Raw genomic sequence first — 16,499 nt, 5'->3', positions numbered from 1 at the left:
GGGCTTGCTGAGTGCCAAATCCAGCCCTTTGCTCCTGTGGCAAGGAAGTTATAAAATCCCTCTCCAAGATGGATTAAACTACACTTTAAATGGGCAAGCTTAAAGCAAATTTAAAATGTTCCACTATCACTCCCAATGGAGGACTATTCCAGATCCACTCTTCTCATGGCTGTAAGCCTTCTTCCAACTTCTATTCTTATACATGGAAATTTGCATTTCTATGCTGTAATTAAGTGTGGTTCTTGTGGTTGGAGTGCTCCTCGGTAAGCATTTTACTAAGTTTTATCTCTCTCTAAAGGCCAAGGTTCTCTTCAAGTAGCTTGGTCCCATCACAGATGCCTTAGGACCACTATGTCCCAGCTTGAAATGAATATCAGTTTGAGCATAGAAAGTAGAAAAGAATAATATAAAAAAAGCCACTGCTACGGTAGCTTTCTTTTGTTTGGTTTTTTTTTCCCCCTCTCAGGATAGCTATGCTGAAGATGAAATGGTATTTATCTTTAAAATAAAAAAGTCCTCTGCATGTTCCAAGACTAAAATTTCTTCCCATATCTAGACTATACCATTATTAAGAAAAATAAACAAACCTTCTCTCATAAAGAAATTTAAATAATGTTTAGGATTCATGTTATGAAGTTGGAACCTTTTTACTGTTTATAAATTAAAATTTATAAAGAAGCTTATTTAAAATATGTACATTAACAAATTATCTAGAGGCAAGAAATCCTACATTGTGCTATTTATGATGAAACAATTTTCTCTTCAGATGATTTATAAGCCTGGAAGAGCAAACTAAAGGCTTAATTTTCTTTATCCCTCACTTCACAAAATCTCCTTTCTCAGTAATAGGAATCTGACTTTTCATTTAAACAGAACTGCAAATTCAGTAGATTCAGAGATTAAATTGCAGGACACAAACTGGAAAGTTTTAAAAGTGCAAAATAGTTCCATATCACAGAGAACAATATCTAAGTAGAAAAATGTAGAAATTATATGCTTGTGATATTTAAATTGCATAATACTGCTGTTGAGAAGGTCTGAATTAATTTAGATTTCAGGAGAGAAAGTAAACCTGAAGCAGAAAACCCTTCCAACAAAATTCTTCTAAAGATAATGAGTTCTGAAATGTAATTGGTTTTTATTATTTAATGATACCTCTTTTCTGCTAGAAATGATGCTGCCAAATATATGACTGCATTTCAGTATTGCTGAAAATACTGCAATAGTCCTGTATGTTCTGATAAAAGTCACGTAGGTCTGAACTGCTTCCTAAGTTCAAGGACAATTTATATTTTAAATGTCTGGGGTACATCTAAAATGGCAGAGCCTTCTGGGCTGTGCTTTATACCATAAACTGATAGAAGCAGAAATTACTTAGGCACAAAATAATATGGAAAAACTTACCAGCTCCCTGAAAATCAACCTGTACCAGCCTATGCTGTGATTTGGTATTATACTTTCTTAAAGCACACAGAAAAAAAAGAACAAGTACATATTTTTAAATATAACCTGTCCCATAATATTTTAGCAAGTGTACATGAGTGATAGCTATTTGTTTGATCTCAGAGACATCTAAATCTCTGCCACTGCTGACAGTATGATATTATCTGCAATAATAAAACTAATCGGAAAAAAGTTAACTGCCTGCCTATGATCTGATTTCCCATATGGCAACAGATAACGTGCTGAAACAGTTGAACCAAAAAACCCTACTCCAACTGCTCTGTGAAGCACAGTTCCTGAGGAGCTGTCTGCTTGAATTAACACAGCCCTGTGTGCTCAGGGTAATGCTGGAAATGTCTATGGCAAAAATAGGCACGGTGAGGGCAGAGATGGATGTGCTCCCGTAGATCACCCTGGATTGGTTTAAAAGATTACTGCCTCCAGGTTTTCATTACTTTTCCTCAACTGGAAGTTATAGCCTTTGTATCTGAAATCAAGTAAAAAACAGCTTGGTTTTATGCCAAATAAAACAGAAATTCCCTTCAGGAAGTATTTACTGCTGGTTGAGAGTAGGCAGTGGGAATGTCCAGTGAAGGGCAGTAATGTTCTGTGGGCAGGCAGCACTGCTTCTGAAGCCACTGCAATTACCTCTGAGAGACCTTGTGTCCATATCTGAGGTACCAGCACAGGGAAGGAAAATTTCTGAAAGCTATTGCAAAGTTGTTAAAATACTGTTATTCCCAAGCTGTGTTACCAAATCCTGATTTAATCTGTGCAGTTATGTTTCGGTTACTGGATAAGCATCAGTATCAATTCAGCTGGAGCAACAGACATTTGGTACACAGATCTGCCAAATTCAGGCTGATTTCTGCTAGACATGGCTTGGTGCTGCCCTGGTTCAGGAAAACACCCATAGCTGTCTGGGATGGGGTAACTCCCCTGAACCTGGCCAGTGAAGGTGGCAGGGAAACCAAGCTTTTGTGGGGTGGTTGAGGGTACCTGTTATGATGGCAGGAATGCCCCAGCCAACAACGTAGTAGAACCGCATGTGCCCAAAGTTGATGTTCCTCACTTCAGTCAGCATCCGGTAGATGTGGAGCTGCTCCACAAACATCCATGCAAAGGTGCTCATGTAGAAATAATGCAGGAGGATGGCAATCACAGTACACACAAACTGCAGAAGGGAAAGGGCAGGGAAATTAGAGTTGCTCTTCTGAATCACAACCTGGTGAGTCACCGGTGCACCCCCAAGTAGCTAATGGCAAGTGTAATAAAAAGATTTTGGCAGAACAAATATACTGCCTTAATTTAAATTTTTTCAGAGTTTAAGAAGGGCTGCTCATACTGTGAAAGATTTTGCTTTTTTAAAGTTAACTGGATCACTAAGCTCTGTCAGGCTGAGAGCAGCAAAAATTAAGGACCTGTTGAAACCAGAGACCAGATTCACAGTGTGACTAAAAGTAACAGCTACAATGGGAAAACTGGTAGATGAAGTCATCTTTGTGATCAAATAGCCACCTTGAAACCTATGACCTTCAGATACTAGCATTTCTGTAATATATAACCAATTTTCTCTCCCAGCTTAACAGTTTGATGAGTGAAAACAAGAATCCAACACCTAAATTGTAAACTTGCAATTAACCTTCTCCTTTCAGAAGCCAAACAAAGGGTTTTGCCAAGGATCTGTTGATAAGCTTGAATTAAGAGAACTTTGTGCAACCATTCAGTTTTTGTTCGAAAATGTTTTACATTGTGTTTTGTAACCTTTTGTTCCCACGCAGTGCTGACCCTGCTTTGAGACTTTGGCATGACTTTTTAGTGGTTTTTCATGGTGTAATGCTCAGAAATGTACATTTCCCTGTTTAATGTACATTTAACCTCTTTGCTGAGCAAAAGAACCATACAAAGACCGCCAACTTTCTGGATTCACTTACCACACCAGTGTTCTTATAACATCAAGTGTTATTGAAAAGGTAGCTCACTAAATAAACCATCTTTCTTCTCTCTATGTATGTAGTGTTTTTCTTGTTCCTATTCTCACATGCTTATGAGTATAGTGCTGCCCTGAACATTACTTTTTCCAGGTAAGAAAAAAGAAAGAAAATAAATCACTTTCTATCAATAGTCCAGGGAAAGATTAAAACCTCGCCCAGAAATGTGACTGTTAATTTACAGAAACCCATAAAAGCCAGGCTGGATGCCAAGCAGCACAGCATTATTTGTGCTCCAGCATTCTTTACCTCTTTATGTTCATCAGTGCATGACTCGTTAGACAACTCTCATTCCATACAGACAGATGAATAATTGTCTCAAGCAGACATGGCTTATAGCCCTCCTACCTTCTCAAATTGACTGGGTAGGCAGTAAGGAGCAGCCTTCTGCTGTATGAAATACACTCTGTAAATTAAAGATCTTTGTAAATGGTTTGAAGGTTTGGGCTGTTTCTTTGAGTCCTGCTAACACTACAGGACGTGATCACATCATGAGCCCCAAAGCACGAAAATGAGAAGGAGCAAAAGAGAACAACTCACCAAGTACAACCATTAGGATTTGTAGTATTGATGTAATGAACTGTTTTACTACTTTTATAAACCTCTGCTTGGTGCTTCATGATACTATGAAAGGAATCTGGAAATGAGGAGCCATCATTTACTGCATAATTTTTGGTAAAATTCTGTAGGGATGTGGACTTGGGCCCCAACTCCTCAGTAGATATGTTGGAGAACTGAAAGAGTATAAACCCCTTGGTAGTGAAATGCAGTGAAAAATGAGTGGTGTGCTCAGCAAGGCATGGGAAAGGTCAAGTTACATGGAGTGCTGTGTATCAATTGGCAAAGTGAGCTCCTTTCAGCAAGGTTATTTTAGTAGGCAAACATTTATATAACGAAACAAAGACAACACAAGTTCACACATGACATAAGACCACACCCCAGAGGGCAGGTCACTGCAGAAGAACTCACCACAGCAGCAGGTAAAGGACCTGAGTTCCTCGTAAAGGGGAATATTGGTATATGGGATTGGAAGTGATGCAACCAGCTGGAAAGCTTTAATGCCATTTTGGCATTCACAATTTTTCAAAAGGTAAAGTGGGAGAAGAAGAAAAAACTCAACAGACTAACTTGAATCTTAGAAACTGAATAATTTCAGCAGCTTAGTTTAATATAGTTTTCCAAAATAAATATTATTAAACAGAGGTTTCTTGGCAAGACAATTTTTATAAGAGAGGTCTCTCAAATTTACTAGGAAAAGTTCTTGTCAGCACTCAGTTACTGGAAGCTGAAATTAGTCAAGGTCAGATACTTTTTAAAATGCATATTATAGCTCAAGTGGACATTAGAAGCCAGAGCAACAGTGTAGGATTAAGTTATACAGCAAATGAGGCTGTGTGTTTAGGCACCACAATGTCACTACCATGATGGTGATGATATTCATTGAATGTAGGCACATTCTCCTATTTCTGCTGCTTGGACAATGTGAAATCAGCATGACTTTATTGTTGTTGTTTTGTTTTGATCTCACTGTACTTCCCTCTCAAAAAATAGATTGAAACTTGTACAGCAATGGATTTCTAGAAGATAAATTTTCTTCACAGTGTTCAGATAATCCCCAAAGTAACATTTTGAATATTTTTCTTATTTATTAAGGACATTCTTTTTATTGCATGTCACCCCCCATCTATGTCCAGCTTGTTTGGCACAGGTGACTGTACAGCCTGGCAGTGCTGGAGCCCTTGTCTGTCTCTCACCTGTCTGAACGGCAGCCATAGCTTTTGGTGCTACTGAGAAATAGCAGCAAGACTACATAAAATGACACATGGTTAAGAGAGCAGTAGGTCTCAAGTACAGAATACACACACTTCATGTGTAGTTTATAACTATTTCGTACTCAGTCTATTCATAACTTGCATTTCTTGACATGCACAGTTCTGGAGATCTTGCACCAAGCTTTGTCAACAGGTATGATGGGCTGAAGCCAACAATCACTGTGTCTGGAAGGCACAAAGCAAACTGACAGATCTCCTACTGAATCTTGGATCTAGCAAGCTGTCCCATGCCTGGCAAATGGCTTCTCCAGAATGGCCAGTGGGTGTACAAGGTGCATATTTAGGACCTGACCAGCACCACATGGCTGACAACCTGTGAATCAACACCAGGAACCATTTGGGCTTGGGAGGTACCTGCTGCAGGAGAAACTGGAGAGCCTTCCACTGAACAGGCAAAGCAAGACAGAAAACATACTGATGGAAAGGAAGGAAGAAGTCAGTATTCAAGGTTCAGCTCCTGGATAAACTTTCAACAGGGCTGCTGTCATATATTCTCTGAAAATAGGATATAGTGCTATTGCCTCCCATTGCTATTAATAATATCAGCCACACATGAATATACTAAAAATCAGATGTTTTTCCAAGTAAGAGTTGAAGGCAAAAAGAAGCCAAAAAGAGGAGAAAGCGAAACAGATGGAAGAAGGTAAAAGCTGCAATATGAACCCCCTGATTTAAACTTGAGAACAACTCTAGCAATGAACACAGAGTAAGTCTTACCGGGTTTTCAGTCTGGTTGATTCCAATAAGAAACACAAGCTCAGAAAAGAACAGGGCAGCCACCAGGTTTTTGTGGATACTGTGCAAGTTGGAACGGAGTGTGCGGATCAGGACCAGCAAAATGAAGGTGATCAGCAAAGCCGCCAGTGAGATGGAGACGGTTGTGTAAGTGACGATCTTCAGAGGAAGCACCTCCCCATTCTGTAGAAAGACAGATTGACAGGAACTCTTGGGGTTTTCCCTTCTTTTTCCTCCAATCAAATCTATTACTCAGAATGCCAATATTTTCATTACTCCTGAGCAATATTCAGATTACTTAGGGGCCAATAGGAGTGGATGATGCCACCTCTTTAGCTGCTAAACACGTTGAGTGTGTATGGGCAGCACCCAGAGGATGCACCAACCAGGCAAGAAACTTCTTTCAACAAAACCAGTGGCAGGTACTGTCAGGCATGGGCAACACACTCCTGACACTGGGATTGATCTACTGACTATGCCCTGAGTCACACACAAAACTCAAGTGCTGAGTCAAAGCCCTTGAAAACCAAAGTCTCCAAAAATCATGAGCCTGACATCACCCACCTCTCGTTTAGAAATGTCCATCAGGACAGCAAAGCTGGTTATATGGTTGCACTGGCAAGCAATATGGCTCTGGTTTCTGGAAAACAGCTCACACCCTCTGGAGGACCAGGCACCTGTCCCACCAATCCTGTGGGGAAAAAAGGCATTTCTGAGCACCATCCTCTCATCTCCCCTTACCTTCCACTGCCCTCTGTGGCAGCTTGTGCTGCACAACCAGAGAGGACTGCAGATACCAGGACAGAATTATTAATAGCTGTCATCTGCCTGAAAGGGTATCATAAAATTAAAAAGGTCTTCAGTTGAAATAGTTTCTGATAAGACAGCTGGCTTTGATGCTCAGATTTTGTGGGTTTATAACAGTCTGTTCTGAATTTACAAAAAAAAATAATTAAAATTTGCTTGAGAGTCAGTGACCACACAACCAATATGGGAAAGAGATTGCACCAAACAAAATGTCTGTAACCAAGGTAAATATAACTTAACCACAGAGGGACACATGTTTCTGAGTCATGTGAAATAAGTTTCAGCAATAATATGATATCATTATGGAGTTCCTCTGAAAAGTACACAAGAAAAGGTTAAAACCTTCTCTAATCAATAACATTACATATAAGAGCTCTTACATTAATATATTTTATTATTTATATAATATATATAATATATACAATATACATTATTATATTATATTATATTATATTATATTATATTATATTATATTATATTATATTATATTATATTATATCTCTTATATAATAGGGAGGAACTGCTGCCTAAAAATTCTTCCCTGTGCAGTTTTGGTTAACTTCAGTGACTTCAGAAATTATTTTGTGTCAATATTAATTATTCTATTCTGAAGACAACAAGTAATAAAAATAGTCTTGCTGTTACTGAAAGATTTTTCAATTAGCTATGACAAGACCACTTTTTCTTTCAGCAATAAAATATTTGTTAAATTTTAATATCACTTTTTCTCAAAAAGTACTCTCTCTTTCTGAAAGCTTTCATTACATGCCATGTAAGAGCTGCTTTTCAATTGTGGCTGTAGGAATATGTAACACAGATAACAATGCCACTGAAGTTGCCAGCAAATAGCTAACAGATGAATCACTCTAGAGCTAATGAGTTATTCAAGCTCATACAATGTTTAAAAATTTATGGAAAAGGACTTGCAATTCCCTCACAATCAGCAGACTGACAGAGCGTATACAATCAAAAACACTACCTCACATGTGGGCAAATGGAAGAGCTTATTACTGTGAACATAAGAGATTTCTGTTGTATCTTCGATTCTTTAAATGACATAATCTCCTGAAGCCTTTAACTAGGAGGCACACATTCCCTAGGTTAGTTTGCTGTTTTATTTCCAGCACAGGATATTGCCTTTTAGTGGATTTTTCCATAGGTTTACTAGAGTTTTTGTGCTGTTAGGAAACCAATAACAGCTATTCAATTTCCCTGGGCAAACCATGTCATCCTCTCACCACGTACCTGGGTTTGTAGCTGGAAATTGCAATATATATGTAATAGTTACAATATGGTGAAAGCATAATATGAAAGTGGTTAACTCTCAAAACATTTTCTTTTGTTTTATTCACACTCTTGAAATATCTCCAACAGGACTGTGCTGTTTCCACAATACCATAAAACAAATGAAACATCAGCATATACAGTTCCAGCTCATATAATTTTTCTCATTTTCAAGAAAAAGATGTCTTTATCTTAAACTTTACCGAATATAAAAGACCTAAATGAACCATTTTCAGAACATTTCATCTTCTTCCTAACACTTCCCTCCAAGAGAGTCAAGTACTTTCTCCTTATATCCTGCTTCTGTGTGACAATTACTTTCCATAAACTGAAAAGGTTTAATGCTCCAAAGAAGGTATTTCCTCTCCCTCCAATTTTTCACTAAAACAAATGAAAGCAATAGTTGACGAAATGAAACTTAAGTAACTTACCAGTGCAACTGTCTTTGCATTGACATTTGATTCAAAAAATTGTGATTCAGAAATTCATAATCTTTACTCCTAATTTTATCTGCAAAACCTCAGTCCTCATTTCTACCAAAATGAAGATTTGGTTTTGTAATTTTTTGCACTGGCCCTGGCTAAGGCACCAAGGGTATCTACTCTGTCCATAGTCACTAGAGTGTGCCCATAGAAGAGCTGAATCATCTCCTGAAAATCCTGACTTAAAGATTTCAGACAAGCCATGAATTCAGACACTGGAGTCGGATCATGCCTGTCCAGACATACATCTGTGGGCAAAAAGCATGGGAAAATACAATGAAATTGTGAGATTTATTATTTCTGGGTGAAAATGATCCCTGCAGAAAGACATGACAGCACTGTGTTTCTTAGAAACCACATGGCTAATCCTTTGTTTGAGGAGTTATGATAATTATTTTCATTTTTCACAGGTTGGTGGGAAATGACTACATAGCTCTATTCCACCAAAAGTCAGTTGTCAATTGAATAGACAGACCAAGACAGGGTTTCCTTCAGAATTATCTTCCCAGGCAGGACTTTTTTGCTACTCAGACAGTTGTCACTCACAGCCCTAAAACAAGCAGCAGACATACGTGATGGAGTGATTCCAGAAGACACAGACAGGCTTCGTTCTCTCCTCTGTTTCCAGCATGGCATACTCCACTATGATGGGCTTTTCCACCAGGTTGGGAGGAAACTCCCCATCACTGTGAATGGCTGTGCTCACTACAGGTGTGTTGATGATAGGGCGATTTGGCAATCTGCACAAGGAGAAAAATTGCAGTGATCCACACATCAAAATGCAAAGCTACAGTCTGCAAACAGAAGATTTCCAGTTGCTTCTGCTCAGAAAGTGAGGCAGGCATACCATCAACCTTCCATACAGATGTGTTTCCAAAAACTGCTAGCACTTCTGGCATAGTAATTCTCCCACAGTGTGCCAGAGGACATGAGACAGTACTGTGGTGAGAACAGCAGCACTGATGAAATTTGGCCGGTATAAAAGCAGCTCTGTCTCCCCCAGGCATTCAAAGAGTAGAAGAAGGGATCTAAATTCACAAACAGGTCTGAAGTTTACCTCAAGCTCCTTCGGTCAGGATCATAGTTTTCAGGCAGGAGGTGTCCCAGGGATCGATATATAATGACCATGGCAACAGTATGATGTGTCTCAATGTCTGGGTGTCGCTTCTTTCTCTTTGCAAAAGCACTCTCAGGGCTGAACACATCACTGTTCAGCTTAGAGGGTATTTTCTGATTTGAAGGTTTCATTGTAGGCACTGCTATGGAATTAACACAAATATTAAATTCTTTGCACATAGCTTCAGAGCTACCATTTAAACTGGTAATTTTGCTTTGCCAAGATACAATAATATTAGAGTTGTTACAACTCCAGGCTTAGATCACTCAGCAGGCTCCTGATGTTATATTTGATATTTTTAATAAAATTTCGCACAATTCATAGTTATATAGCTGATAATCAAATAAACATTGAACAGTGAAAAGCCATTTAGTCTAGCTATAAAATAAGCAATTTCTAAGATAAAAGGTCCATAAGTATACAAGTGCCCCATGCATAACTTAAGGAGAACATTAAAACATTATGCATGCTGTTAAATTGCATGTACCTTTCTAAATGGCAAAACTAGTATTCATGAATACACCAGCTACTCAAATAAGATTTCTCCCTGATAATTCAGTCATTTAGCAAGCTTTCAGTTTTGGAAGATTATCTTAAAATTACCATTCCCTTTTTTCTTATAGAATCACAGGAGCAGATACTCTGTTTCTAAGCATAAAGTCATAAAGCTGTATTAGCTTACTATGTATTATTTTCAGAAGAGTTACTATTTCCCTATTCAGAAGATATTCAGCCATGGTACACATATTAAACTTTGAGTTACCCTCTCTCCCTTTGCCCAAAAAACCTTGTGGTGCTTTGCAGCAATCCTGGGGTACTTCAAAGACACTGGGAAGTAGGTACTCTCCCACGTATTTTCCCTTATCACCCAGCTCAAGACTTCTTCATTGCTGCCTAGTTCTGACAACACCTCTCTCTGCTCCCAGATTTGGATTCTCCATCTCTCACAGCACCTCCTTCCATCCCTGCAGGGACTGGAGGAGGACGGCTGTGGGACTGCAGGCGCTGGGCAGCCGTCCCATCCTATCCTGGTGGGAACAGAGGCAGAGCATTTCTCCTGCTCTGACAGGGCTTTGAGGGGCTGCAGGCAAGACCTGACAGACAGGTACAGCCAGTCCCACAGCCCCCCATGCCTCCATCACTGCCAGCAGGCAAAATGCCTCAGAAGTATGCACAGCTGCTCCATCCCTAAATAATGTTCACTTGCACAGACGGTCACCCTGCTGTCACCCTAGTACCACTCTGCTCCCTGGGGATCAATCCCGCTCCCTGGGAGCTGGCCATAATTGCTCATCAAAAAGCAGCAGAAGGGTTTTACCTTTCCTTTCTGAAGGTCTGAATAAAGTATCAGGGAAGACAACAGATGACTCCAGATCTTTTGGGTAATCTTCTTTAATCTCATGAAATCGTGGTATTCTGGCTCCCGTGAAATTAGACTTGTCAAAGATGTCAACAGCAATAACTGGGGGGGATAAAAGTTTCCCATCACCACAGTGAAATATTATTGAAAGGTTAAAATGCCTGCATAATGCAGGTTAAAACTTTAAACCCCAAAATAGAAAGTAATTTTTTTTTCATTAACACCTTATATGATAACTAAAAGTGTATGTGTCAGCATTATGTAACATTTATCAAATTATACATTTAGTGTTCACTGGAAAGGAATTCGCAAGACAGTATCTCATACTACAAAAACACTACTGCAAATATTGGAAATAAAAAATCATACAATTGTTTAAGTTGGAAAAGAACTCCAAGTCAAACTGTTAACTCAGCACCACCAAGTCCAGCACTTCACCATGGCTCCAAGAGCCACATCTACACGGCTTAAATACCTCCAGGGATGGTGACTTCCCTGGGCTGCCTGTTCGAATGCCTGAGAATTTTTTCAGTGAAGAAATTTTTCCTAATATCCTTCTCGAGGTGGATTCCTCTGCTGGTACTTCTCCAGCAGCAGCTGACTGGGGTTTCACAGAGGCTTTTCCCTGGCTGCTGTTCAGTGAACGCTGCTGCTTCACAGAGCTCCTCCAAGTGCTGCTGGCTTGCTCCACTGTGTGCTGCATGCTCCAATTTTAGACCTGCTTTTTAATGGGAAGACTAAATCTACTGCTGCAAAAACATACATCTGCTGGATTGCAAAGTCAGCTGACCAAAGAAAATAACATGCATTTTATCTGGGACTACTCCTTAGTCTTCCACTGGCAGTTCCTCCCTAGCTTACCTCATCATCTCTGCCTGTTTAACTGCCAAAATACTTAAAAGCAGTTGAGTTTGCTTTAACTTTCTCATTTAAAACAAGTCACTGAGTGCCAGTTTACATGTCCTGGGGGTGACCCTACACCAAAAGGTGTGATCCTCTGCAAATTTCTGTATGAAGAAATATCCACGTTAAGACCCGCAAATTCCCATTCCTTTCTGGGAGTTTCTAACTAACTCCCAGATGAGCCATTAGGAAACTCTATTACCATGTTCACCTGGAAAAACTGTTCAAAAGAAAACAGACCTCTTTCAGGCCAGAGTTGCCTCATCCCTCTCAAGCTCACACCTCTTTACACAGGAAGTACTGGTTGAAAAAAAATCATGATTTACAACCTGCAAGAAATTCTGGGGTTTGTTTTCATCTCAGTTCAGCTGGGCTAAAGGTCACACTTTTTTCCTGAGTATGAAGATAAAAATATTTTGATTCTTAAAGTCCTGAATCATAATAAAGTATTTCAGTTTTGGTTCATTAAAGAAAAATCAAAGTGTTCAGTTTGGCTTAGCTCAACAATAATCTGTGCCCCATTGATGCAGGATGGTACAGCATTTGTAACTTGACTGCCTTATACCTTTGATTTTCTGCCCCCGTGATTGTGGACATAAAGCATTCTTGGGACAAGGTTTGTAGCCAATTCAAATTCTTATTATAACAGCAGGTGTAGTTAGGAAAATAAGACAAACTTTTGGCACATAAACCTTCTTCATATCTGAAATAAAAGCAACAGCTTGAAAAGCTTAACACAAGTTCAGGCTGATACAGTTTGGAGCACCTCTGAAAGAAAAAGCAAATAGCAATGCTGCTTGTGAGGGACCTCTGAAGGTCAGCCACAGCTCCATCTCACCTCCCACTCAGAGCAGGACTATCACCAACATCCCCTCAGCGCAGACTGTGTGTAGCTGGGAAGAAAATTACAGAGGGCAGGGGAGAAAATGGGGAAATAAGCTGACCAGGCTGTGGTTGCTGTGCTTCACCTGCATATGCACTGCAGGGATGTCCATGAAATACAGTCCAAAGCGCAGGAGCTGCTATTTGTCAGAGGAGAAATTTCCTGTGATAGGTGAGGAAGGTGTCTTGGTATGTCTGATGTTTCCTTCTCAGTTTAGACTCATTCTGGATATTTTGGATCCCATGGATTTTGCTCTGTTTACATGTTTTGCAAGACTGGGATGGGGTTTGAAGGATTGGTGATTCTGTGAAAATACCTTTCAGTACAAGAATCTCTATAGATTATGATTTTCTGGATAGGTTCTGGGTTAGAAAGCATGTGAAAATCAGAGGTATAATCACAGAATCATCTAGGTTGGAAAAGACATATAAGATTGAATGCAACCTTTAATGGATTATTACCCCGTCAACTAGACCACAGCACTAAATGCCACATCCAGTTGCTTCTTGAACATCTCCAGGGCTGGCAATTCCACCACCTCCCTGGGCAGCCTACACCTATGCAAGTAGATTAACAATATGCAATAAAATCAATAGTAGGGTTACATTTTTTTATATTGCAGTAATTCTTCAGGTGGTGTTGGTGTGATTCCTCCAAAGATGAGATATACTACATTCACCTATAGTAGTTGGTCTCAAAAAGCATTACCTTTATTTACAAACTTAGTCCTTCCTACTATCTCTACACTGCTATGACTGCAACAAAAAGCCACATGGAGCAGTGGCATGGTCCAGAGGCAAAACAGATCAGCCATCTCCCAGGAGGCCCCCATGGCAACAGAAATATATGGATCAAGGCTCGATGGATCAGAAACTAATGCAATGATTTTTCTCAGTGGGTACAATTAAAACAAATAACCAGCACCTCTATCCAGCACATTTTTAAGACTCAAAAAAAATGGCAGTTTTCAACACAGATACTCACTCATGTTAGTGGCAACAATGACAAAAGGTCTCAGGTAGGTTCTTTTCATGTTCTGGGCCACATTGTTGAAATATTCCTCAAAATGCCTGAGCAGGTGAGCGGTGCCACCCTCCGTTCGCTGAATTTGCTCCCAGTGCTCCTTGTTGCCAGGGTCCAGTAAAGCACTACCCACTTTGATAATATTCTGAGAAATAAAGTACGAGTCTAAATTATGAAGCAAACACAGAGCTGGGTTTCAAGTGAGAAGTATTGAAAATGATTGGCCTGACTGCCTCAAGTGACTGTATAATGGAATATTTAATGCAGGCGTGTTCTACTGCAGCCATATAAAAATGTGCACACCAGTTACTCACCCAGAGGATTTTTGGTCATGTAAAGCAAATCCCTCCAAACTTTTACAAGAAAAGTAAGCCAAAATTGGAGACTGTAAGAGAACTGCCTACTCTCTTCCCCCTAATGACAGGAAATCGAGCAAGAAAATGCAGGAGGAAAAACTATCTGTGTTTTCTTTGTTCCTGAGAGATCAGACATATGAAAAGCACAGCTCTTTGCAGGTACACTGAAGAACTTCCCCAGAGAAATCAAAATAATGTTTTTTTGTTGAAAAACAAAAGAAAGCCATGGATAGAAATATCACTTCCTCTTTTACTTTAATTTTTTCTTTTACTTTGTTTCCTAAATAACGAAGACAACTTATAGTGTGAAGAATGATAAAAGTGAGTATTAATTTGCATAAACAAACCTGAAAATACATAAGAAAACTTAAATCATGTTATTGTCTCCCCATTTCTACGTTGCTTAAAAATGGTATTAAAAAGGCATTTCTATCTGAGGACCTGAATCTTTGGCCCTTTCTTAGAAAAATATGCAAAGGGACCCTCAGGCTGAATGGAAGGAGATTGACTCCAAAAGAGAGTGCTAAATGGCTTAAATGAGAAACATGCTAAGAAGTTTTTAATCTTGGTGTACATATGAACTATGTTGTTGTAACAAAACCTAATTCTTAACTAAAGAAAAATTGGTGTAAATGATGGTAGGAATTAATCACCACAAGCTCTAAAATAGCCAAGACAAATATTTAGGCTTCATTTAGAACGAGCTGTCTGTATCCTGTCTGTATTGTTTGAGGCTGCAAGCATGGATCTCAGCTAAAAGAGACTCCCAATATGACCACCCTTATCTAGGGTGAGAAACACAACATGGTTCCCAGGAATGCAGGAGGCACATACTGTACTTGGTACCAGGCCTCCTCTATGTTTGTGAACATTATTTATGGTTTTTTATTATCTATTTTTCAGGCTTCTATGTGGGACTATAAAAAAAAATCCTTCTCCCCTTGTGCTTCCTCAGCCTAGGATGTTACCTCCTTTTATTCGTGAGCTGTACTCATTAGTTTTCAGATTCCTGACCTATCCTAAAATATTTAGGGAGTTCTTGAAAACATCATCTGTATGAATTTCAATGCCAAGAGCAGAGAACAATAAATTAAAGCACACATTTCAAAACCAATTTTTTTTGCTTATTGTTCATATTTCTACTTAACAAAACATGCTAGAAATGAAGTTCCTTTTCAAGAACTGAATGGCTTGCTTCCCAGCCCACAGAAAAAGAAAAAACTCAATCTCTTAAAATCTAGTGCATCTAAAACATAAAATGTTTCAGAAGTTCTCCACTCTCTGCTGACTATACAGCCCAAGTCACTAAGGAATTTTCTCAGATGCATTTCTTCCTGCTCCTAACTCCCCTGTGACATTCTCTCCTGGTGCAGCTTGGCTTTGCACAGGCTCTCCAATTTCACCCCAAAGTCTGCCTGACCTATCTGGTCCTCCTGAGTACTGTGAGCAGTGACTTGGGTATAGCACACCTTCTAAGGGAGCCAAACAATCTCTGGCCAGCACAGATGCCAATCCTGACCCCTGGAGGGTCATTCCACACACTGGTGCCCCAGTTCTGGGCTCTGCTAGCACAGCTCCAAACAGATGTTTTAGCTTGCACTCTGTGTTGTGCCATGGTCAGGATCCTGGAAATAGTATGGGCAAGAGTGGAGAACAGTACCCCACTACACATGGGATTGAGGAAAGCTCTATAAGCCTGACATGGGTCATCCAGCCTTACATTATCAGACCACAGAATAATCCCAACTGCCTTCAAATTTCACATTTTTTCACCACAACTACATATTTTCCCAGGCAGTGAGGGTGCTACAGCTTGTTCTCTAGCCCTGGTCAGGTCTTTGGTAACAACTGGGTCTTTCATGAATGCTCTGGGTAGCAGAAGTTCTCTGGTACTCATTTTAGTATGTGCCTTAAAATACCAATATGATATGGAATGCCTTTCAATGTACCAACTCGTGACTCAAGTGTTCTCAAACCTGAATTAGAGGAAACCCTCAGAGTCAGTAACTGGCTCAGACTTAGTTCACTGCAGATTTAAATGAGCATGATCACATTAGGCATGTTTTACAGCAAAAATAAATACAGTACACAGAATTATTTTAGCCAGGAAAAACAGATTAACTTGATGATTTTTTTTCATATGGGCCATATTGCTTTTGGCTGTTACTATGATGATGTTTTTTAGAAAAGGACATTCTACTATATTTGTATTACACATATGTATGTGTGCATAGACACATGCACAACCAACTTTCCATTCTAATCTGAGAAGAAAGGCTTATT

The 16,499-nt window shown here is 39.4% G+C and overlaps 1 protein-coding gene across 1 annotated transcript in view; it reads right to left on the bottom strand.

The window, feature by feature from the left end:
• CELSR1 (cadherin EGF LAG seven-pass G-type receptor 1) overlaps nt 1–16,499 on the bottom strand; it is a 162,539-nt gene that overhangs the window by 15,359 nt on the left and 130,681 nt on the right. The window contains exons 19-25 of the mRNA XM_014248811.2: nt 13,822–14,005; nt 11,010–11,153; nt 9,632–9,833; nt 9,147–9,314; nt 6,566–6,692; nt 5,984–6,184; nt 2,443–2,617 (exon numbers count right to left, since the gene is read on the bottom strand). Of these exons, the coding sequence (XP_014104286.2) occupies nt 2,443–2,617; nt 5,984–6,184; nt 6,566–6,692; nt 9,147–9,314; nt 9,632–9,833; nt 11,010–11,153; nt 13,822–14,005 (1,201 nt within the window). The remainder of the gene's footprint in view (nt 1–2,442; nt 2,618–5,983; nt 6,185–6,565; nt 6,693–9,146; nt 9,315–9,631; nt 9,834–11,009; nt 11,154–13,821; nt 14,006–16,499) is intronic.

The sequence above is a fragment of the Pseudopodoces humilis genome, chromosome 5 (genome assembly GCF_049639895.1).
Source record: "Pseudopodoces humilis isolate 2021_Gansu_Grassland_sample_001 chromosome 5, ASM4963989v1, whole genome shotgun sequence".
In the NCBI taxonomy this organism is placed as follows: Eukaryota; Metazoa; Chordata; class Aves; order Passeriformes; family Paridae; genus Pseudopodoces; species Pseudopodoces humilis.
The sequence above is the reverse complement of the archived record's forward strand: the minus strand, read 5'-3'. Positions and strand labels throughout refer to the sequence as shown.